At 39.9% G+C, this 25,908-nt stretch overlaps 1 protein-coding gene across 3 annotated transcripts; it reads left to right on the top strand.

Moving 5' to 3' along the window:
* The first annotated feature begins 18,639 nt into the window (after positions 1-18,639).
* LOC110692744 lies at positions 18,640-24,919 on the top strand. Of its 3 annotated transcripts, none has more exons than XM_021869796.1 (3): positions 18,640-19,116; positions 24,492-24,699; positions 24,767-24,919. In XM_021869796.1, exons 1-3 carry the CDS (start codon positions 19,030-19,032, stop codon positions 24,772-24,774), a joined length of 303 nt encoding a protein of 100 aa, XP_021725488.1. In that variant the 5' UTR covers positions 18,640-19,029; the 3' UTR covers positions 24,775-24,919. The 3 variants fall into 3 exon arrangements, with proteins under 3 accessions (XP_021725488.1, XP_021725487.1, XP_021725486.1); XM_021869795.1 differs by having other exon boundaries at positions 18,641-19,116; positions 24,771-24,919; XM_021869794.1 differs by lacking the exon at positions 24,767-24,919 and having other exon boundaries at positions 18,646-19,116; positions 24,492-24,758.
* Positions 24,920-25,908: the final 989 nt, after the last annotated feature.

The following is a 25,908-nucleotide window of genomic DNA, read 5'->3' as shown; positions in this document are numbered from 1 at the left end:
ACAATAATATAGCTTAGATATTCTCTAATTTGAGAAGATTGTTAAATTCATTATTGTTTCTTATACAGAGTACATTTCAATTATAAATAAAATAAACCCTAAACGTCTTTAGATACCATTAAAGTAACTAAAAGCCACACTAACAACCTTTTTTCTCCTCTAATTAGAGATTATTATGGTATATATTCCTCTTGTACATCACAACTAGCATGTCAAAACTCCAAAAAGAAGCTTTCAATAACAAAGTAAATCATACATAGTTAATTTAATCACAAAGTAAGGCACAGATCATATATACTGATGATTGATGAAACTTTGCATCTTGTATTAAAAATGAATTGATAAAATGTTGACCGACTTCTTTATTGAGTTATAAACATTTTTCCGCGTAGGGAACCTTAAGAAAAAGTACTTTTTTGCCTCAATTTTTAAGTACTGCCTTTGTTTTAATAAGATTATTGTATCTCGGTTATTTATTTATTTATTTTAATAATTCTCCTAGAAAGATTGACTCATACATAATAAAATCTCATACAGGGTAAATAAATTTATCCATTCGCTCAATAAAACTCTTAATAAAGTGAAAATAAATAAGGGATAGGACGATGAACTTACAAAGACAAGAATGAAGTTATGCTCTAATATTGTAGAGTAGATAAGTATATCACATTAGCAGTAGCACAGATGTCAGAGTGACGCAAAAAGCTAGATTAGCAAAGCATCTTATATAAGAGTTGTTTGGGTCCAATTTAGTCCAATTGGGCCTGGTCACTGAATGATCCAATTAAAAGCCCAAGGCTAAGGTTCAACTCTCCAAATGTGCTAAAGTCAAAAATCAACATCCTCAAAGCCATGTCAAGGTCAGTCAACGGCCCAATCAGCTTGGCCCAGCCCAACTGACTTCCGGGCCCAATCCGCCTCCTTCATTAGCCAAGGTATAAAAGCCAACAATTTGGTCAATTCTTGGTAAGACAAAAAAGCCTCAAGCAACTAAACTCTTGCACAGCTTTCTCTCTCTAATATACTGACTTAAGCATCGGAGGGGCCTTCCTCGGCGTCCCCCCGAGGCTAGTTTACGTGTATTTGTTGTGCAGGAAACCCTCGGCTCCTGCGTCGTTCGGACCGAGACCAAGTTCCCTCAAGATAAAAGGATCTTCCGAGATTCGATTGTTTTCATCCGAAACAATTTGGCGCCGTCTGTGGGGACCGCTACTAAATTTCGCGTCAGTCATCAAACACTCCGGCAGTCGCCATGACTAAGAGTGGAAAGAGTTCCAAGAAGGCTAAGAAGGGAGGAGGCCAGATCACGGTGAGGGAACGCCAGCCGGTTTATCCCTCCCCGGAGCAAGCCTCTTCCGAATCGGAGGCCCCCATTTCTCCGGAAAGGGAAGCCTCAAGAGGTCCTAGCCTCCAGGAGGAGAACACCTCGCACCACACTCGGCAGCCGGGGCCATCCCCGAGACCGAGTGGCTCAGGTGCGAGGAACTCCCCGCCGCGCCATAGCGTGCAATCCAGGTCACATCCGCGGGAGACTCCTCCCTCCGGACCCTCCACCGAGGAAGTGGCCAGAGCAGTGGCCATCTGCATGGAGTTCCTTAAAGCTCAAGGGGCTCCAATCCAGATGCCTGATGATCACCAGCCGAGAAACCTGAAAAGGAGGATCGGTCAGGATGATGGTGGACAAGTTCCACCACATAGACAACTCGGCCAGAGGTGGCGAGGGGACACCCGAAACTCCAGTAAGGAGAGGAGGAGGAACCCTCAACCCTCTGACCACTCTGAAGCTCAGAATTCCATGGGTCCCTACAAGGACCCGGAATTCGCCCGCCAAAGCGTTCACGAACGCTTGGGTTCGAGGGAGGTGAGTGTGCATAGCCGCCTCACCTTCCCAGAGGATACCGGACCCCACCCAACCTTGTCTCAGCCGGGGACGAAAACCACTTCCACCTCTGAGAGAGGAGGGAGCGAGGTCCCTGAGGCCGGGTACAAGGGGAAGGCGGTCATGGTTCCATCGAACTCGCCCTTCCAGAAGTGGATTCTGGAAGAGCATGTGCCAACGGTCAAAATCCCGGCACATATTACTTACGATGGTACCTCAGATCCTAAGGATCACATTGCCTCTTACGAGGGGCACATGTATCTGAACCCGAGGTCTGAGGCTACCTGGTGTAAATACTTTCCTACGACCCTCAAAGGTGTTGCCCAATCCTGGATCACCAAAGGGCTCAAGGAAGGCTCCATAACCGGTTGGAACGACCTCTCCAACAAGTTCAAGAGCAAATTCTCTACGGCCAACCGCCGAGAGAAGACCACTGCAGAGCTAATGAGTCTGCAGCAGGCGGAGGACGAGAGCCTCCGCGACTATCTGACTCGCTTCAGCAACGAGTCATCCGGAATCACAAGCCTGGATCAAGGCCTGGCCGTGTTCGCGCTACGGAACGGCCTCCAAGCTGGAAAGTTCCTGGACTTCATGGTCATGCATCCCCCGCAGACCCTGGAGGAAGCCTTGGAAGCATCGGATAGGTTCATCCGAGCCGAGGAGTGGAACAGATCCAGGTCTCAGTCTCGTCCGAGAATTGACAAGCCGAAAGGGCAGCAGCCCGAAGTCTCGGCGCAGAGGAAAGGGAAGGCTAAGGCCTCAGAACCGTCCTCTGCTGCCGAGCCGAAGAAGGAAAGACACTTTCCCTACACGGGAAGGTACGATTCATACACTCCACTCTCCCTTCCTCGTGCTAAGATTTTCAGCACGACGAAGGACGAGGGGAGATTCAAAAAACCTCGTCCGTTGCCTCCCTGGCATCAGACGAGGGGAAAGGACCAGTGGTGCGAGTTCCATGACTCACCCGGACATCGCACCGAGGACTGCGTCCAGCTGAAGGACCAGATTGAGGATCTGGTCCGCAAGGGGTACCTGAGCCAATACCTCGCGGACAGGCGCGAGGAGAAAAAAGCTGAAAAAGATTCTCGGCAGGACCTCAACTTCGCTCGGAAGAAGGATAAGGGACCTCAGGGCAAGGAGTCCCTCGACATCCTAGTTATTTCCGGGGGAATCTCGCGAGGCACAGCCAAACGCCAACTGAGGGGTCTAACCCATCAGATTCATCAGGCTGAGCTTCGGCAGTCCCAGTCACCGGCGCCGAACATCCTGTTCACAGCCGAAGACTGTGAGGGGGTGGTATACCCCCACGATGACCCACTAGTAATCATTCTGGGCATCGCCAACCGCAACGTCTGGCGGACCCTCGTCGACGGCGGTAGCGGGGCGAACATCCTCTTCCGAGGAGCGTTCGACCAGCTGAGGATGGGAGCCGAGCACCTGGCCCCCGCACCCTACCCGGTGTCTGGATTCAACGGCTCTTCCTCGTATCCTGACGGGAAGATTACACTTCCTGTCACCATCGGCGAAGGCCGAGCAGCTAGGAATATCATGGCCGAATTTTTGGTCGTAGATGCTCCATCTGCATACAACGTGATCATGGGGAGACCCCTCATTCACGGCATTCAAGGAGTCGTCTCCACGTATCATCAAATCATGATATACGTTTCAGACGAGGGACGCTCCGAGAAAATAAAGGGCAGTCAAAAAGAAGCCCGCCGATGCAATCACCTCAAGCCATCCACGTCTCGCCGAGGCGACCGTGGCGATGGGGAGGAAAAGCACCGGGACCGAAACGCCAAAAAGCCGAGAGGCTCAGACGTTTCGGCTAATGAAGCCCCAGACAACGAGAAATCTGATGGGGGCCAAAAGGCTGACTCCGCCTCAGAGTCGAACGACTCTGATGGCCAGCCGCGGTCAGGAAAGTCTGCTAATATTGATAGCAGGCCGGAATTCGAGGAATCCAACTCTAAGAGCATGGAGACGGATGACCTGACCGAGTCAATAGAACTGACCGTAGGAGATCCGAACAGATGTGTTAGCATCGGGTCGTCACTGGAGCCAAACACCCGTGCGGCACTCGTCCAGCTCCTACGGGCCAGTGGAGACGTGTTCGCCTTCTCAGCCGCAGAAATGCCCGGGATTGATCCGGACTTCGTCTCCCATAGGCTTAATGTCGACCCCTCCAGTCGACCCATTAAGCAGAAAAAGCGGAACTACTCCGCCGAAAAGAACCAGAACATCGCAGCTGAGGTCGATAAGCTCTTAGATGCTGGGTTCATTGAACCCTGTCAGTATCCGGAGTGGCTGGCCAATGTTGTAATGGTTCAGAAGGCAAATGGTAACTGGAGGATGTGCGTTGACTTCACGGACCTGAATAGGGCATGTCCCAAGGACTCCTATCCGCTGCCGAGGATCGACCAACTGGTCGACTCGACAAGCGGGCATGCTCTGCTCAGCTTCATGGACGCATTCTCGGGATACCATCAGATCTTCATGCACCCCGAGGACCGAGCTAAAACAGCGTTCATAACAAGTTCCGGGTTGTACAATTACAGAATGATGCCCTTCGGATTGAAAAATGCGGGGGCAACATATCAGAGGTTGGTTGATCAGGTTTTCGCCGAGCAAAAGGGCCGAAACATGGAGGTTTATGTTGACGACTCAATCGTCAAAAGCATAAAAGAAAAAGATCATGTCACGGACCTAGCCGAAACCTTCGCCACCCTCAGAAAATACAAAATGAAGCTGAATCCGAAGAAATGTGTCTTCGGCGTGAAGTCAGGCAAGTTCCTCGGCTTCATGGTCAGCAAGAGGGGGATTGATGCAAACCCCGCCAAAGTACAAGCTGCTTTAGACCTCCCCGAGCCGAAGACAAAAAGGGATATTCAGCGTCTAGCCGGGAGAATGGCTGCCTTGTCCAGGTTCATCTCACGAGCCTCAGACAAAGGGCTCCCTTTCTTCAAGGCGCTGAAGCTCCAAAATTCAAAAGGCATTGAATGGGGAGACGAACAAAAGTCAGCCTTTCAGCAGCTCCGTGAACACCTGGCTCAACTCCCAACACTGGCAAGGCCAGTCGTAGGAGACATCCTATACTTATACGTGGCGGTCAGTCCAGCCACGGTAAGCGCGGTGCTGCTAAGGGAAGAAGAAAAAGTTCAACAGCCGATCTATTTCGTCAGCCACACCCTGACGGATGCCGAGACGCGCTACCCATTGTTAGAAAAAGTGGCTTATGCAGTGGTGGTGGCTGCTCGGAAGTTGCGACCCTATTTTGATTCTCATCAAATAGCGGTTCTAACTGATCAGCCGTTAGAGAAAGTCCTCGGCAAGGTTGAAAAATCCGGTAGACTAGCAAAGTGGGCTTTCGAGCTCACCGAGTTCAGTATCGGTTATCAGCCGAGAACAGCCATCAAGGCGCAAGCCTTGGCAGACTTCTTGGCCGAGTGCTCCTATCAGGAGACTCTGGATGCAAGGAGGAAAATCTGGACCGTCTTCACGGATGGGTCCTCCACCGTGAACGGTTCGGGGGCAGGGGTCGTCATCACCTCTCCCGAAGGCAAAACCTTCGAGTATGCACTAAAATTTTCATTCAAAGCCTCTAACAACGAGGCCGAATATGAAGCAGCCATTGCTGGCTTAGACCTGTGCATATCATTGGAAGCCGAGCATGTCTACCTCAAGACAGATTCTCAGCTGGTCGCCAATCAGATCCGGGGGGAGTATGAGGCTAAAGAGCCTTCAATGGCAGCTTACCTCACAAGGATCAAATCGACAATTGCGAAGCTGAGATCTTTCGAAGTAGAGCTGATCCCAAGGGGTCAAAATGCTCAAGCGGACGCACTCTCCAAACTTGCAAGCTCAACTCTGACTGAGTTAAGCCGTTCTGTCTATGTGGAGGTGCGCCGAGAAAAGAGTGTAGCCGAAGCAATATCAATCTGCTGCGCTGCACTCGAGCCGAGCTGGATGGATGACATCCTGGCTTATAAACTCAGGGACGAGCTCCCCGAGGATAGGAATTCGGCCTCCAAGATAAAGCGGATCAGTTCACGATTCCTCGTCTTCGGCGGCCAACTCCTCAGAAAATCCTTCTCCGCTCCATTGTTGAAATGCGTGGGTCCAACGGATGCCGACTATATTCTCCGAGAGATTCACCTCGGCATCTGCGGAAACCACATAGGAGGGAGAACCTTAGCCCACAAAGCTCTCAGGGCAGGGTATTTTTGGCCTACAATGATCTCGGATGCAAAGAACATGGTCAGAAAATGCGAGAAATGCCAAAAATTTGCACCGGTAATCCATCGGCCATGCCTAGATCTCCAGCCAATTCTTAATCCTCTTCCATTTGCACAATGGGGGTTGGATATTCTGGGACCCTTTCCCGAGGCCCCATACAGAAGAAAGTGGCTGATAGTCGGAATCGACTATTTCAGCAAATGGATTGAAGCGGAAGCTGCTTCAAGCATATCTGAGCAAACTGTCAGACAGTTCATCTGGCAGAACATAATAACTCGGTTCGGCATCCCAAAAGTTTTTGTGTTCGACCACGGCAGACAGTTTGACAACCTGCCCTTGCGCCGATACACTGATCAATTCGGGATAAAATTGGCTTACTCCGCGGTTTGCCACCCTCAGAGTAATGGCCAAGCCGAAGCCGCAAATAAACAGATCCTTAACGCTCTCAGAAAAAGAGTAGAGGATCAAAAGTCCAAGTGGGTAGAGGAACTTCCGGGAACCCTCTGGTCACTCCGGACAACCGAGAAGGAGGCAACGGGGCATTCACCTTTTCAGCTGGTGTATGGATCCGAAGCAGTGCTTCCAGTGGAAGTGGGCTCAGAAAGCCTACGAGTGAATCTCTTCTCAGCCGAGGAAAATGAGCAGCTCATGAAAGAGTCCCTCGACTTCCTTGACGAGATTAGAGATCTAGCCCGAGAAAGGATGGCTGCACACAAGCTCAGAATGAGCAAGTCCTACAACCGAAGAGTCTATCAACGACCTCTCAGAGTTGGGGATTTAGTTCTGAGGAATGCTGCAGCTGTTCAAAAAAGTCGCATTCATGGCAAACTCTCAGCATCTTGGGAGGGACCTTATGAAATTTATCAAGAGCTTCAGCCCGGTACCTTCAGACTCAAACAAATGGATGGCACCGAGCTGAAAAACCATTGGAATGCCGATGTGCTCAAAAAATACTATGTGTAAATCCTTCGGATAGTACAATCTATGTAAGTACACTGATTTTGTTTACAAAAAGGCCATCGAGCCAGTATTCATTCAGATTGCGTGTATTCTTTAAGTCTTTATGCTTTCTACGGTTTTTCAAAAATTCAAGGTTTCATTCGGCGCTGTCCGGGGTATTGCATAATGATGCCTTGTACCTCGGCAAGCCGTAAAACCTGCCAAAAAAGGATACAAGCCCGAAGTATTGCATAGTGATGCCTTGTACTTCGGAGAATCTGTTCCTTTGGGCAAAAAGGCCATAGACTTATCCGAAACATAGCCTAAAAAATAGGAGCTGATAAAGCCCCGAAGTATTGCATAGTGATGCCTTGTGCTTCGGATGAATCAGTTCCGGGTGGTAGTTGCAACTCTGAAGTATTGCATGATGATGCCTCGTACTTCAGATAAACTGCTGCCCCGGCATGGTGTTTCGGATAGTTGTTCCCTTGGATGAATTGAAGAAAGTGTCACAAGAGTACCATCTCTAGAGTGAAAACTCTCAGGTGGGAAATCAGTACTTTAAAAACAGATGTAGAAAATAAAGCAAAGTGTACAAAGATCCTCGGCTTAGCCGAGAAAAATTATCAGCCATTCCAGAATTCAGAAGACCTCATCTTCAGATTTCTGGGGGGCAGAGGGAAATAGAGAAATGGCACAACTGATCTAATACCCTTCAGCTCAGCCGAAGTTTGATACTTATGTCAGTTTTTTCACAAGTTGAAAACATCCGAGTACAAACGGCAAAAAGAAGTCTCAGCAGAAATGATTCTCGCTAGCCGAAGTTCTGCACTTAGCAAATATTTGAAAGATCATTCAAAGAAAGCAGTAAAGTGCGAAGACTGGTAAAGCGAAGAGAAAAAAATACACGAGAAAGCTGAGAAAGTGAACTTCTTTGAAATAAAAATGTTGAATTACAAAAATAGTCGGCAGCCGCCCACAAGCGGAAAGTAACAGCTGCCGAAATACGTACAGGCAAAATAAAAATATAATAAGCTGTTGTACGATAAGGCAAGCTGAAGCAAAAAAAAACAAAAGGCAAAAATTCAGAAAGCGGCAAGTCTAAAGTTGAGCGCATGATGAACCGCAAGATTCTGAAGACGACTGCCCGAGTTCCTATGCTTCAGCCTGAGGATCAGACTGATCAGCTTCATTGGGCCCAATGGTGGTCTCAGCTCCAGCAGCAGAAGAAGCAGGCTTTGCACTCTGCCGAGCCTCCCTTTCCCTCTGCTCAGCCTCCAACTCCATCCTCTCAGCTTCTTCCTCGGCTTCCTCAGCCTTAAGGATTTCAGCTTCGATTGGAGTGGCATACTTCATGTGAGGGTCTTCGGGATCTTGGACCCATTCAGCACATTTGGACCAGTCCAGCTTCGGCTCAGCATGAAGGCAGACCCTTCGGCACACTCTGAACCCGTTTCTAAAACCCATTTCATACTCTTCTTGGGTATAGATACGGACTTTGAGTAGAGCCTCAGCATCGGCCAACTTCTTCTTCGTCTCCTCCAAGTCTTCCTCGGATCTCTTCAGCTCATCGACGAGCTTGGAGGAGGAGCCTTTCAGCTCGGTAAACTCTTGCTGAACCCGGGAAGCCTCGGCCTGAACTTGGACCATTTCTTCCTTCTTGGCAGTGAGCTGATCCTCAGCCTCTTGTAGCTTAGCTCTTTGAGCTTCAGCAGCAGCAGCAGCCTCTGAGAGTTGGACGTCTTTGGCCAAGAGCAACTCTTCAGCAGCCATTCGGCTGGCTTCAAGAGCCTCTAGACGCTGCTGCACTTCAGCTTGTGCAGCAGTTCCTTCTTGAATTCGGCTCTCAATAGCAGCCTTGAATTTGGAGACGTCCACTCCCATATGCTCCTGGAGGAATTTTTCCCCTTCCATCAGTGGGGGAAAAACCTCCATCTCCATAGCATCGCAGAAGGTTTTCAGAGCTTCGGCAGCTTTTTTACCGTACTCCTCAACCTCCTGCTGCTTCTCTTCAGCTGCTGCTTGCTTCAGCTTAGCAAGCTTAACTTCCTCTTCAGCCACCTTCCTTTCGTGCACAGCAGCGTCCACCCTATCTTGTAGGGAATCTATCAGCTCTACAGTGAGAGTCTGATTGTGCACGAACTGAAAACAGGGGCACAAGTTAAAAAAGTAAAAAATAATAGCTGAAAGGTTGAGTTCAGAAAGAAATCAAGGCAAGGAAAATTACCTGCATCATCAGCAGTTGGTTAGACCTGGCTGGGTCAGGAACTGATCTACTGGATTCGCCCATCCCAGCAGTGGCCTTCAGCGACCAGATCCTTGCCCTGTCTACTTCGGACATGCCAGCAAAATTGCCGAAGTAGGCTGCAGCTCCTTCTCGGTTTTGACCCCATATGAGGTCCCAGATGTGATCTGGGATTGGAATTCGGGGGGCCGAGAAACCCATTTCTCCAGAATGCAGAGTCTGGAAAGAAGGGAAGGACGACGATGGAGCTTGATTAGCCTTGGTTGTCTCAGCATCGTCCTTCTCAGAGGAGTCAAGTACTATGACCTCCTCTTCTTCAGGGGTGAGGACGAAAGCCTCAACCTCTCTTGCGATATCTGCCGTGAAGCCTTCAGCACTTGACATCACGGCATCTTTATTTTCGTGCTCAGCAGCACTCTCCTTGATTTCTTCTTGGACCCCTCCCTTAGGTTCGGGAGTTCTCTGATCCACCTCCATCTCAGGAGGTGGCGGAGGGGTCTTTTGAAGAGATTGGGGTGTTGGCTGGGGAACCCTCGGCGATCCATTGCCTTCCTCAGGTTCCCTTATTGCGACGCCGATGGTCATCGGCCTCTGCTGAAAGTCATGAGGGCCGATGATGGCCATCCTTCGGCGCCTCTTCTGAAGCGGCTGCTCGTCCATATCTGAGTCTGAAGACTCTTGTATTTGATCTTCGGGACGAACAGGAGCTTTGCCTTCTCTGTGTCTGTTACTCTCTTCAGACTGTAACAGACAGGGGGGAAGATGAGTGTGAGTAAAAAAAAAAAAAAAAAAAAAGAAGAAAGACAAAGTTAAGTCTAAAGGCTCACCGAGGTCTTCAGCAAAGCCTCGTCTTCTTCAGCTGCCCTAGCCGCAGCTTCTTCAGCAACTCTGGAGGACCCTTCTCCACCTTCACAAGCTTCAATAACCCGTGCAACCTCTTCGGCTGTACGGGCAGCTTCAGCTTCTTCTTCCAGCAGCTGAAACAAGGGATCCCTCTTCTTCCACCAAGGCTTCTGCCTCTGATACAGAGCAACAGCCTCAATTTGGAAGTGGGAAGAGTCTAGGTGAACCTCTCGGCGCCTTGGTTCAGTGATAGGGGGAGCCCGATCAGTTACGACTCGTTCTCGGTTGACGCCAAGGCGAGCGTAATCAATGCCGACGTTGGTCTCGTCCCGTTCTGAAAAGGAAAAGGGGAGAAGTCAATTCAGTTAGTTTGGCACATCACAAGAAAGCAAAATGAAAGAAGAAAAGAGATAATTAAAAGGCCTCGGCCCCAGCCGAAGAAGATTACCATCCCTAAACTTTCGGCTGAGGCCGACAGCTGCCAGCATATTCTCTTGGAAAACATAGTGCGTATCGGGGAGCCAAGTCTCCGGGATATGCTGCATTCGGCCGCTGCCTCCCCGGTTCGGCAGCTTGCCGAAGATGTTCTGCTGATTAAGGTTCGGGTCTGGCCCGCTATCTTCGGGAGGACCTAAACTTCCCATATCAGGATCCGGCTCGGCAAGATACCGGGGAGCGCTGAAAACGTAAGGGTGGCTCGGCTCCGTGGGTGCCCTAACCCAAATCCATTGACCTCTCCAGTCCTTGTCTGAAGAGTCGTTCGGCCACATGGTTAGGAACGGGGGCCGAGACTCAATCCGATACCACCCAGAGCCATGGCATCCGTGCCCACTTTGAATGTTTGGCACTAGCCGATGGAGCCTTCTGAAGCAATGCAGGTTCGGCACGTACCTGAAGAATTTGCAGACCCATAAGTACGTCATTACCCTTCGGATGCTGGTGGGGGTCAGCTGGCACAGGGAAATGTTGTAATGGATCAGCAAGTCTCGGACGAAAACGTCCAAAGGGAACCTCAGCCCATACTGAAGCTGTCTCGTGTACACCCCCACATACCCCGGGGGTGGACGATGGATTCTATCGGATGCTGAGGGCATTCGGCACCAATATCCATCAGCTTCAAAAATGCCGTAGTGCAACTCAATTTGCTCGGCAAATCGATATCGATCGGCGTTCTCTACCCACCATGAGTAGGGGCGGTTCTTTATCATGGCCGAAGCTACTTCGGCATCCTCCCACTCTGAAAACCCTGGGAGGATATCCCAAAGGACAGCGGGAACTTCATCATCCCGTCCTGAAGCGCTCACCCCCTCAGCCCTCTGAGGAGGAGCCGAAGAAATGGGAGTCGCCCTAACCCCTTCAGCAGGGTCGGACTCTGTCCTTCGTCCATTCCAGGTCCCAATCCTGTCCCTGGGATCGGGGATTAGCCTTGCTCTTCTTGGAGCACGGGCTCCACCTCTAACTCCCCTCACCATTGACGAATTTCGAAGGAAAAAGTCGAAAAAGGGGAAAGAGTGCAAAGTCGAAGAAAGATGAAATAAAATCAAAGGAATTTACCTTGATCTGAAGCAAAAGCCGCCGATTTACGAATTGGTAGTGACAAGTCTCAGCTTCTAAGCTTAATGCTCGGGGAATTTGCGAAGTTTTGATGCGGGCTCTTGAGCGTTCTTGAGAATTCTGGGTTTGTGTTGATGAGTGAGTGGGGAGAGAAGACGCGCCTCTATTTATATCTCCAGAAATGGGAATTCAAGGAGTCTGCGTTTCAATTTCTCTCAAGCACCCCACTAAGTAACCGTTAAACACACGACCTTGCAGTTAAATCGCCCACTACCCGTCCAACTTCCGCAATTATCCACATTAACTGTTGTTATCTCATTAATCATGGGTTAATTACGGTTTAAATTCACATTTTTGGATTAACAAATCATTCACTTCCCTCCTTTTCTGATTAAATCAAACCCGACCCGTCATCCTTCCAAATCGGGTCTGGGGGGCAAGTTGTTTGGGTCCAATTTAGTCCAATTGGGCCTGGTCACTGAATGATCCAATTAAAAGCCCAAGGCTAAGGTTCAACTCTCCAAATGTGCTAAAGTCAAAAATCAACATCCTCAAAGCCATGTCAAGGTCAGTCAACGGCCCAATCAGCTTGGCCCAGCCCAACTGACTTCCGGGCCCAATCCGCCTCCTTCATTAGCCAAGGTATAAAAGCCAACAATTTGGTCAATTCTTGGTAAGACAAAAAAGCCTCAAGCAACTAAACTCTTGCACAGCTTTCTCTCTCTAATATACTGACTTAAGCATCGGAGGGGCCTTCCTCGGCGTCCCCCCCGAGGCTAGTTTACGTGTATTTGTTGTGCAGGAAACCCTCGGCTCCTGCGTCGTTCGGACCGAGACCAAGTTCCCTCAAGATAAAAGGATCTTCCGAGATTCGATTGTTTTCATCCGAAACAAGAGTCATAAAAGCAAGGATTGGAGAATTTGAAGACCGAATCTTCTTCAATTAGTTACCTCTTTCAATTTGCCTTTATGATCGATATTGGTCCCCTTCTTAAGTTCTTCCCATTTTTTTATGATTCATGATTACTTGATTCAGTTTAGTTGTCAATTGTATAGTTTGCATTTTTCCATCAAGTAATTGAATACGTTGAGGTCTTAGAATTTTTGTGATATAAGTAGTGGCGGATCTAAAAATTTCTAAGGAATCAATGATCTAGGTAATTGATTGTTCGCTAGTGTAGATTTGCCTATGTGAGTTGTAGGATTTCTTCTACAAAAGGAAAAAAAAAGGATATTTTTTCATAGATATTAGAAACTAAAATGAACCCAAAAAAACAAAGGTTAGAGTAGATTATAAAAATCTGCTCTGAATTGAGCTGAACTAAACAGAATAGAACTGAACTGAACTGAACATTTTATAAGAGAAGGAAATTAAGATAAGAATTGAACTGATGAACTGGACTTATTGGAGCTGAACTAAACTGGACTGATCAACACTAAACAGAAAATAAGCTGAAGAGAATAGTCCCTAACTTTGTATTTCTTATCTTTAATTTTGAATTTTGATGGAACAAATTAAGTTAATTAATCAGCTTGATTTATTTTAATTTGTTTATTTATAAATTTTGACATTAGTTCATAGAAAAACAACTACTAAGAATTATTAGTAAAAAGTAATAAGATATTCATCACAATTTATTTGTGCTTCCAGTAAAGTTCTACCACAGAGAAAGAGTGCGTGAATGAAGAAAAGATATTTGATTAGATGACATCTATTTGCTTTCTTTAAAATCCTTTGCTCCTTATGATAACTTATGCAGCTGCTATTGAAAAGGGTTAATTTGAAGATTGAATCAAAATTGGAAATATGAGATGTTCAAGTTCAGCTTATTTAAACACCGAGTTTGAAAATTGGACTGGTTTAGTATTTTTTTGGGTTGAAACACGACTTGGGACTCTCATGAAAAAAGAGTTTTGACTATAAAGTATCTTATTTCACAAATGTATTAATTTGTTAGAAACCCTACGACCATATTTCACAAATATATTGATTCAATTGTTACAAATCCTGCGATCATATACACTACTCTTACTTTACATATATAATAGTAAAATTCGAAAAATATTACTTCGTACCTCATATATTAAAAATTTGAAATTAATACCCTCTCAACTAACATCTCTATTAATAAGAAAATAAAAAAAAGTACCTCAACTAACTAAAATGATTCCAAGCTTTACCTTTGACCAACACCCCTTAGCTTAATGGAGGAACTATATCATGATGTTATATTCATGTATAATAAATACTTGGTATTTATTACGTGGCCTTACCATCCAATCAACACATAGCTAGAGATCTTAATACGATATCCATAAGCTTTTACTTAAAGGCACTCCATTTTTATGTCCTTTTTTTTTTTTTTTGCATGATAAAATTTAAAAAAAGAAAAATGGGATATTAGGAAAAGCATTTTATTATTTTTTTTGTTCTTTTGAAAAAAATGTCCCATATTGTACATGAAGATTTCCATTATTTCTTTGATGATTCTTCTTCCAATCATTTCACGGGAATTAATATTTTATTAATGTGCACGAAGGTATATTAATATGCATCATTTTTATTAGTGGACCATCATTACATATATTTTCTTTCCAAAGTTAATTATTAACAAAGAATCCTTATGGGTTGATTGATCAAACAATTAATAAATTAAAGAATCCCTAGCTTATAGGTTGATGATGGGAACGTTTTACAAGTCGAACACCTAGCTAGGCAGCAATGGCTAGAGGGAATATTGCAAAGGGAAAATCATTTAATTTTGCAAGTATTTAACTATTGCAGATGAAAAAGAAAACATAATTAGATGATTAGTTTATAATTTGCTTTTGTTAGAAAAAAAATCCTAATTTTATATTGTTATTAATTGGTAAAGCCACGAAAGATAAATGATATATTACCTCAATTTCACATTATTTGCAACTTTGTAAAATATTTTATATCTCACAAATAAAATTGCAAATAAAATAAAACGGAGGTAATAAATACAATTTGATTTCAAGCTTTAAATAACTCCTTAAACTTTAATATTAGGCGGTGATAGAAATAGTTGCATAGGGGATGGTAGAACAGTGGGGCGAGGTGGTCAATGTCTCAATGACTCAAAGGATGGTGGATGAGACCACCATTACCGTAACATGTTAAAGAAAACTGCAAAAAAAAATCAACTTTTAGATGTATGGTGCATCTTAAGTACACTTTTTACTCATTTAATGATTATTTGAGTTATAATCATCGAAATGAGCAACCAATACTCTTGTTTTAGAGTAAACAAGTATTGACACAATTTAATACTGGATGTCAAATAAGGTTAAAGTAAATTAATGAGCACTAATTTATCTCATGTGACTTCATTGTGTTTTTCACTTAGTGCATTGGTTGACAAATAAAACCGCCATTTGGTGCAAATCATCAACAAAATCTTGATTAAAATTTATAGTCAAAGCTTCCAATACTAAACTATACAAATATTCTCAGTTGGAATTTAATAAACTTATATGAATATAAAATATAATACTTGTTGGTATCATTGAAGTGAATCTGGCGTGCCCTTTTTAATTCATTCATGCCAAAGTTTTTTTAGGAAGAAATTAGGTTGGTGGGCCTTCCAACTAATTCCACTCCCAAACTTTTTGGGCTTGTTAACATGCTCATGATGGGCTTTTTGTTGACTGAAGCATAGAAAAGTCAACATCTAAAATGTAGTGCGTCACCCTATTTGTGTCTGTTGTTATGATTTACCTGCATTAAGTCTTGCTTTACTGCTAAAACGACTTATATACTTCGTACTTGTTTTCTTTTGTTAATTAATGTTCAATGGATGTAGAATTTTGGAATTAGAATCGTCAAGTAGAACCGTTAGTCGCAAGTCGGCCTCCTTAACCTAACTTCAGAGGTTAAGAGTTTGATTCTTATACATACAAGTGTAGAGAATATAGGAATTATTATGATTAGGTTATACTAGTACCTCCTTAATAAGTTTGTGCTTTCATTCATGGTTTATAATGTTAAACATTAGTTATCTCATATGCTTTTATTTGTTATTTTACCTACCTTTATATACATATGTAAACAATATGCATGTATAATGTATCTATATCTATTAATTTGTATGCAAGTACAAAATTACATTGATAATATGTAAAGAGTGCCTTCAAAAACTTAGATTGAAAACAGTCAAAGATGTCGATCTTAGATGGATGGTCGATAACATTCACTAAATAAACTAGTAAGGCCAGGTATTTAGATGATGTAAGCATCTATCCACAAGGTTTATAAGGATCATGTAGATTAGACACATATCTTTACAATGACAGTCAATTATAGTTTATCTTCATTTAACGTTTTTTTTTTTTTTTGGTGTGTGTGTTTAATCTCATATCTGCAAAAATGAAAATTACAACCAAATTAATGACATTCTGAATCATACAACGACCATACTCTTTTAATTTTTCGGTTAATTTATAAAAGGATATTTTGTGAGAAACTGCCTTTTAAAACATTTTTTTTTGCGAGAAACTACCTTATAAAAAAAATGCTGTAAAAAACTACCTTATAAAAGCTAAATGTTTTAAGATACTACCCTTGGTCGGAAAGTGAGAGTTGACTTAATTTTTCCGGCGTTAACCTAGTCATGTGCCGGTCACATGACGTTTAATTCATCTTTCCCCATTTTTCCCCCTAATTTTCCCCGGGCCTATCCATATAATACCCAAGATGAATTAAATGTCATGTGACCGGCACATGACTTGGTCAACGCCGGAAAAATTTAGTCAACTCTCACTTTCCGACCAAGGGTAGTATCTTACAACATTTAGCTTTTATAAGGTAGTTTATTACAACATTTTTTTTATAAGGTAGTTTCTTGCAAAAAAAATTGCTTTAAAAGCTAGTTTCTTATAAAATGTCCAAACTCCAATGTTACGCATAAATTGAAGGTAGATCGAAATCCATATAAAACAAACTTAAGCATATATAAGCATGCAAGTTTATATCGAGTTATTTTCTTAACTATCAATCACAATAAAGAGATCCCTAGACGTTAGCCTTTGCTTCATCTTTAGAATTTCTCTGTCTGCTAGTAGTTAACTAGATCAATCAATGCCTTTCTAGGAGCATTTACTAATATAATCAAATAACAACTCATTAAAAAAACCTAAAGAACACAAAGAAATGTTCTTAAGAGGTAAAGAAATAAAAGCAGTCAAATGCTAGTTAGTAGTAACCCTAGGAGTCACTCTATTAGTCTTTGCAATTTCTTCCACTCGTGTGAAGAATCCATTAAAGCTTCGCATCAAAATACTTCACTTAATTCCCATGCCTAAGAAAAAGTAGTTGTTTCAAAAAAAAAAAAAAAAAAAAAAAAAAAAGGAAAAAGTAGTTTTTGCAAAGGAAGTTTGTGTGCTTCATGTGGGTCTATAGCCATTAGCTAGCTAGGACATTATTTGATGTGACAATGTCAAGTTTTATAAGGAGGTGTCATGATTTGGGGACCATGAGAATTCTATAAAACTAAAAAGATTTTTGCCTCTTTTAATCTTTTTTACCCACTTGTAATTTTTTTTTTGAAGCATACCCACTTGTAATTTTAATTGCATAAAATACATTATTAACTTTTTGTGTATTGCTTTCATTTATTTCCACTTGGAAAATTCAATTCCAAAATTCTAACTTTAACAAAACCAATTGCAATTCATGTTTTAATATAAGCTGTGACCAGCCGTTAGCCGTTAATTTTAGCAGATTGAATTGACTGGTTTGATTTATTACTTGCATTAACTATTATTTTTTTAAAAAATGTTTGTAAATAACTAATTGTTATTATTTATTGTGCTTTTAGGTTAAAATAACCAATAACAATCTTTTATATATATATATATATATATATATATATATGTATGTATAAAGGGAAGTTTTTTCCCGAGTTTTTAGAGAGGTACGTAGGATTTAATTTTTTCAGCGCGCCACATAGGATAATAAATTTTAGTGGTAGCCAATTAAATATGAGATTATTAATTTCTTTTAGAATTAAATAATTTAACTAACACGTAAGCAAAATTGGTGAATTAGATAATCCAGTTTAAATTAATTAAATATAAAATATTATCTTTTAATATCAGGAATTTTATCTAAACATTTAACAATTTTTAGCACATAAATATATATGTAAAAATATTATTTTAAAAAATTCAAACAAACCGTGCATCGCACGGGCTTCATCTAGTATTGACATAAATATGTAGATTGGGAATTTCTTTAGAATTTTTGGTAGTCAAGTTGAAAATAGTCATTTCATCAATAACTTCCAAAAGGTTTCTCAATCCACTTTTACAAAAACTTTTTAGGTTTAAACCTCTATTTCAATCTTCCTAGGACCAAAGTCCAAACACTTCCATTAATAAGAAGCTTGAGTTGAGAACATTGAAACCTTAACCCCTTTTTCACATAGTGCGTCGTATCATACTTCAAAAATTGCAAAACAATAATTTTCTCGCATTTTTAACGGATTAAAGAGCTTATAAATTTATTTTGCATATGTACTAGATTGTAGCAAATTTTAGATAATTCGGGTGCAAATTATAAAAAAAAATGTCTCAATTGTTCCTTACTTAAAAGTTAGAGTAAAGATGCCTATAAATCTTTTTTTTTGAATAAAAATACTCCGTAATATTTTTTTTTTGTTGCAACTATAAATCTATAATTTCGTCAAAAATGTTTCAAAGTATGAACTTAAATGAAGATAGTGACAACGATAATAAATTAGTAATACAAGTTTTAGAACTAAAAACAAACAATTAATATTGGTCAAAATGATAGACTTCTACTCCCTTTATTTTTATTTTAAAATGCATCACTTGAGTTTTCTCACTTGTCGAGACACAACTTTGACCATTAATATTTTTAGTTAGATATTAATAAAAAAATTATATTACGAAAGTAAACATTGTAACAAATCTAGCAATATATTACATGACCATACTTATAAACCACTACATATACAGTAGTAAAATAATTAAATCACAAGTAACATATAAATTGTGCAAAACCTCAAAGTGATTTATTTAAAAAAAAAATACAAATTGAGTATATTTTATTCTTTGAAGTTAAAAAAAAAAAAAGGCTAAGAGAAGTGTGAAAGTTTGTTAAGCTTGTTCAAAGTATGTCAACGTCCTAATTACATAGGGCAACATTTAGCAATCCTCTATATTTTTGTCCTCCTACCCAACGAAATTAGCCATATGGGTTGGGCCAGATTTTTAAGGCCCGACACTGAATATGACCGGCCCATATTCGAGAGAGAGCGAAGAACACGGATGACTAAACACTAGACTATCTATGGCGGCAACATTTTTTTCCCGCGATGATCTCTTCAGATTCATCGTCTTCTTCATCTTCAACGTCGTTCGTTCTTACAATTCTTGTGTAAGTTTTCTGCTCTTTAAGTTTGTATTTTTAATTTTATGTATTGCTAAACCCTAATTTTTGTAATAGAAGTAGAGATTTTTTAAGGGGTTTGTAATGTAATTGATTCGAATTCGTGTTTGTACTTTTAATTTTTCCGATATATTTGAAGTAGAGTTTTAATTTTTGTTAGGGTAACTTGCGAAATCTATAGTATGAGAACTTGGATGAGATTGATTGGGATTAATAGGTGTGGAGAGAAGGAAATCAAATTTGATGGGTTTTAGAATTGTTAGTGGAATTTAAAGTTAATTTCTAAGTTTTGAGATGAGAATTATTGTACAAGTAATTGAATTGGGGAAATAGAATAGTGCAAGGTGATCTGGTTTCGCATTGGTCAATGATTAAAGGATTTAGGCAAGAAGTTAAACACGTCTTTCTCCCTTTGTGTAGTATTTAATTAAAGAAGTGTTTTGGATTTGTTGGCATAATTGAGCAAAAAATCATTTGCGCTGTAGCTTAGTTGATGTAAAATCTTGCCTTGTTGATGAAGTTGTTATAAAGTGAAGACTTAGGGCCTGTTCTCTTACGTTGAAATTCAATTCAATTCAGTTCAGTTCAGCTCAGTTGAGTTCAGCTTAGTTCAGTTCTGTTCAGCTCAGCTCAGCTCCTAATTTCCTTCTCTTATAAAATATTCATTTCAGTTAAGTTCAGTTCAGCTCAGCTCCTAATTTCCTACTCTTATAAAATATTCATTTCAATTCAGTTCTGTGGGGAATAAATTTCAAGCGCTAACCCCTAGCTTGAACCCCACTGTGATCATACACTAAAGTACGGTGGCGTCCAAAGGGAAAGAAGATAGAGCAAAAGAGTCGTCAACAAGTTTTAGGAACTTGTAAACCGTTCACAGGGTGAAGGTTACACCCCTTAACGATCCAAGAGATCGTCAACTCCATAAGGTCTAGAACCAAATAAGGGTTCGGGGATGAAGGTACAAATCCAACCTAAAAGGGATTGAACCTGCCTAATAATAGGCCTCTACTTTATTCTGATCGTATTCATGTGCGCTTTTTGATTAACATGCAATCAATAGGATTAACCCTAAACCTGTTTATCTATGTTGATTGAATATAAATGCACAAATAAACTATTATTAGCGATCACTTGAAATTATAACCACAATTAACCCTAAACAAGATTATTAATTATCTTATTAAGCATTATTACAAATACCAATTCCCTTTAAAAATGCATAAAAAGGCGTGATCAAGCAATAACAATAAATATCATCAAGCAACACAATAAATTAATTATAATCATCATAAATAATAATCATCATTATAAAATTATAATCATAATCAAAACAATAATAATAATAATCATAAATAAAATAATCATCATCAAAATAATAATAATATTCATAATCATCATAAATTATAACAATTATAATCATAATCATGTTCATGTTAATATTAAAGCATAATAATAGCAAGATCCTAGGCATGATACTAACAAGATTAATAACAAACCCTAGCATGTCACTAAGCAATAAAAATCAAATCTTTAACCCTAACATGATACTAACAATCATAAATATTAGGAAGAGCATAGGAAGCATCGCAACAATCATAATAAACATATTTGATATTATAACCTTTTCCCTAAACATGATACTAGGAATATCATAACAATTAAACATGATTTCTACATCATAATATCAATTAAAAACCATTAAAGCACTTACTTTGATGCCTCGTACCTCTTTCTAATAACAAAATACACGCGTTAGTAACTTCAAGGAAAATAATAATCAACAATTAAATTAAATAATTGAAAGAGAATTTGGGACCAAACCCTCAGAAATTAAACCTTTCACGTCTAGGGCGAAGGCAACTTCAAATATGGCTAGGTGTTTCTAGATCTAATGAATGCGGAATTTTGTATGTAAAAAACAATTTTTAGAAAAAAGAGAAAGAAAGAGATGAATGAAATGATTAAGAGAGAATGAGAGAGAATTGAAAACTGATTGTAGGTGAATATTAATTAAAAACTGATTGTTGATGATGAGAATTGGTGAATTGAAATAAGAATTGATGAAATCTGGTTATCGAAAACTGAGTTTTAATACGTTATTTATAGAGAAAATCAGCCAAAAAGATAAAATATAACAAAAGAGAGTCTGGCGCACGCAAAATAGAGTTGGCGCACCTAAAACAGAGCTGGCGCCAGCACCAACTAATTGGCGCTAGGCCTGGTTCTAGGCGCCAAAGCCTGGAGTTAGGCGCCAGGCCTGTTTTTGACGCGTTTTCGAAAATCAGATAAGTTGCCGTACTGGAGGATAAATCGTATCTTTTCCTCGAAAATGCTTTTTGATTTTAATTAAAACTCTGAAAAGTCAACAAAAGTCAATTTATCAATGCTAATTGAATTAGGAATGAAAAGAACCTTCTAGAAGAATCTAGAAGCCTAAAACCATTCCTAATTGCATTAGGAATGATAAATCATATTAGGTCCTCCCCTAGATAATTGGGCCGCACATAAGGCTCAAACCGGGTCCAGTTTAGTAAATTGGCCATAACTTCCTCAATATTCATCGGAATTGGGCTTATAATATATCGTTGGAAAGGTCTTGGCAAGCCCTATCCAACTACACTACTATTGGACCCATATCATGGACCAACCAAACTGGATTGGCTGTTTTCTTTTAAAATAAGTTTTCAAAAACAGAGAGAAGAGAAAAGAAATTAAAACTATCCGCAACACTAGACTTTCCACACTTTCGCTTCATTCGATTATGATTCGACGTGAAAGGTACTCATCACTGGGTTTGGTTTTGGGGAGATACAAATGGGTGTCTACAAGTTCAGTTCAGCTGAGTTCAGTCAATGAGAATGGGCCCTTAGATAATGTAGTGGAAGCAATTTTATAGGGACATTCATCTTTGTATAACGTTCTTTATGTAAGCATTCTTGTCACTGTATTATTTAACTATGTCAGTTTATTTTTATTTTTTATTTTTTATTTTTAGATTGATTTAGTTTGGCAGGATATGGGGATGAGTTTGATTCATTATTGTGGATGTTATCATGTTATAGAAAGAAGGATTGTTTAAAACTATCTTTTTGGCTTTGTAAAATGCACAAAAGGGCGATGAAAAAGGGAATCGTGTGATGAATAATTGAGCTCAACTTCTCATTCTTCGTCTTTTTAGATATTTTCCACAATCGGGTGGTTTCTTTGTTCACGAGAATAGCTAGGAATAGAAGATGTAATTTTAAGGTCTAGATAAGTTAGTATATGTTTATGAGATGGAAGGCCTTGAAATATTATTTTGAATAAGAGTTTATGCAAGAGACCTTTTGCTTTGTTACATGATCTTCTAAAAAAGGGAAAGGAGTTAAGTAAGGCGTAATCTGCACTCGATGGATCTCTTGAGACTTGACAATTATGCGGGAAAAAGAGTAAAAGTGTCACAATCTTACATTAATAGATTATAGTTTGTTGGGTATGACTCAAATTTATAAGCCCATTACTTTGGTGGAGTATTGTGCATATTCAAGAAGCTTCCGGAATAATCAAGCAAGGTCATTATTTGCTCTTTATTTCTCTAGAATAATATCCTATTTGAATGTTCTAGAGAATTATTGACATAGAAAGCTATTAGCTTGAATATAATACATGGTTTGTGAATTTTCTAAAACATTATGGATACAAGAATGATGGAGGAATTTCTAGAATATTCCGGTCATTTCATCCAAACACCATCCACATCTATAAATATAGGTCATGGGCATTCAATCATTAAATACAACACAACACAAGAAACCATACCATGCACAAGCCTTCCTACATCTACACATCCTTGTATTATTTACCTTCTTTACTAATCCACTATTCCTACTTTGTAATACTCCTTAGAGTGTAAATCTAGAGACAGTCTTATTGTAATATAAACTCTTAAAGGATTACTCACTACAAGAAAAGCCGATTTAGCGACTGATATTTGCAACTATCCTAATATTCAGTCGCAAAAAATATTTTTGCAACTGAAAAGGACGGGTAGTTGCAAATTTTTGCGGCTGATTTTGTTGTAGTTGCTATGGGGTCGCAAATTTGCGACTCATATTTAAAACTACCCTAATTTTCAGTCGCAAAAAAAATTTTTGCAACTGAAAAAGACTAGTAGTCGCAAATTTTGCAACTAATTTTACATTAGTTGCAATGCGGTCGCTAATTTACGACTCATATTCGTGACTACCCTAATATTTAGTTGCAAATAAAAAAAATTGCAACTACTATTTGCGACTACCATAATACACTACTACAAAAAAGGCCAAAGAGACCAGTTGAAAAAGGCCAAAGAGACTGCTTTAGAGGCGGTCTCTAGCTCAGTGGTCTCTTTGGCTAAGAGACCGCTTGTAAAGAGGCGGTCTTATGTTGCTATGCCAGAGACCTATTATCTAAGAAAAACGGTCTCTTTGGGTGGTTGATATTTTGAAATTGTAGAAGGATAAGAGACCGTTTTTGTGAGAAAAGCGGTCTCTTGTATACCAAACTAAGACCGCTTTTTTAACTTAGGCGGTCTCAGTTTTTGAAATAACTAAGACCATTTTCTTAGTTAGGCGGTCTCTCTTTTTTTTAAAAAGAATATACAACGTTTGTTTATAGACCATGCATGTATGATAACCGTTTTTTCTTTCGAATAATCAAATTTTTAAATCCTAGCTACCTGCATGCTGCATTAAATTTTTGCGCCAAATGATTCCAGTTTTTTTTTTTCTTCCAACCTGTAATCACCAAAAAATAATCGTGTAATATATATATATATATATATATATATATATATATATATATATATATATATATATATATATATATATATATATATATATATATATCCTGCTCAATATTATTAAATTGCACCAAAAATAATCCTTGAACCTGCTAATATATTGTATACAAATAGCATTCAAAATATATATATATATATATATATATATATATATATATATGCATCAAACTATATATATCCAACACAGTACTAATATATGTACACAGTAATAGCTAATTGCCAATGTAATGTATCAAAATACAAAATGTAGAGATTTTTCAAGTATCAAGACTAACAGTAATCATGTTGTAATTACCAATCACTAAGGTTCTTCCGGCTCCTCATGATCAAGAACATATTGAATCCATAAGTCTCTAATCTCGTCAATTTCTTCTGAAGAATATGTGCAAGGATCTTTGGGAAAAATCTACAACATATGCCATTAGTAAATGAGTAAAGAAGATATATAATTACCATAAAAGTTATGAAATAACAACAAATTAGATTACATGCATTTACAATTGAGCTAAAGAGCTACTTTGCCTACTTTCTTACTTAAATCCAGAATACAGAGGTGATTATCTTATGGAAGGAACACATCAAGGAAAGGGATTATGAGCTCGATCGTTCTTCCGATGGCAACAACAATTTGCTGGTTTTTCTGCTGATTGAATCCGTTTGTAAGTGTTGTGGTTTGGGAGATGAGCTGGTTCAGTTTTGTGTGATGAAGGTGCTGTTATCGGCGATTCGATCTCCGTTTGTTGAGTTTAGAGGTGATTATCTTAACCACATTATTCTTATCATGTAATTCCAGCAAACAGCTAAAGCCACTATCTTCAGTCAGGTAATTAAAGCTACTAACCCAACAAGCAAAAACTGGTGATCATTATACACAATCCAAGCATTATGAAGTTCAATATACCCATCAGTAGTTAGCTTACAGGTGCGTACTAAAAAACTTCCTAGTACTTTTTCCTCAAAAAAAAAAAAAAACTTCTTAGTACTTGAAAGTTCAATGTAACCTACTCTGCCTTCATTATAATCAGCAGTTCCTATTTTACATGGTCATTCTCCAAATATTGACAGTTATAAACTATAAATGGGTTTGATTGACTGGACAAAGGTGATCAAACATGGTAATCACAGGCCATCAATAAAGCAAGCAATTCAAGTTCTGAACACAGTCCAATTATCAAGATGGGAGTAATCTTCAATACCAAAGGAAATGCAAGAGGGGGAGGAGACAGAGGGGTTAACATATGCATGCATAAATAAAATACCAAGTTTAAATGACATGTATGTTGAATATACCTGCTCAGAAATCCATAATACTCTGTTCTGTATAATGTCCAGCATATAGCGACATACAAAGTAACCACAATGCTTTGTGTATGCAGATTGTAGAGGACACTGATACAAAAAAATAACCATTAGCACAGTTTAGGATCTGATTTTACACTACTAGGTATGAAATATGCTAAAAATAATAATGACTTACACGTGGTTGCTTCCCCCTATTTTTGGATTCTTTTTTATTTTCTTGATATCTTTTCGATGCTTCATGCTGAATTTAACTATTCCCCTACAAAATCATTTCAAGATGGCACGGTTTCATTAATTTTGATTAGACAATAAGATAAACACAAGAAGTTAACCAAGTGAATATTTTAGTAGTACATACTCATTGATGATTTTTTGTGCAAATGAGTTGATTTCGTTTTCTGCTCCAAGTGGATCTAACCAATACACCAACCCATTCCATGGACTAATCACCGCTAACGTCCAATGCAGACTAGACATATTGTAAAATAAATACATAGTAATGGGATTAATTAAAATTTGAGGATTTAACATAACTCAGATCTATAAAAAAAAATAAAAAGAAACTACACTTACTTGTCATTATAAGGAGCAAAGAATAATTGATTAACATTTTTCCCCTCATTGGTTCCAAAAACATGGGCTAAGTAGTCAGATCGAAC

Source organism: Chenopodium quinoa, unplaced genomic scaffold (genome assembly GCF_001683475.1).
Source record: "Chenopodium quinoa cultivar QQ74 unplaced genomic scaffold, ASM168347v1, whole genome shotgun sequence".
NCBI classification, from domain to species: Eukaryota; Viridiplantae; Streptophyta; class Magnoliopsida; order Caryophyllales; family Amaranthaceae; genus Chenopodium; species Chenopodium quinoa.
The sequence above is the reverse complement of the archived record's forward strand: the minus strand, read 5'-3'. Positions and strand labels throughout refer to the sequence as shown.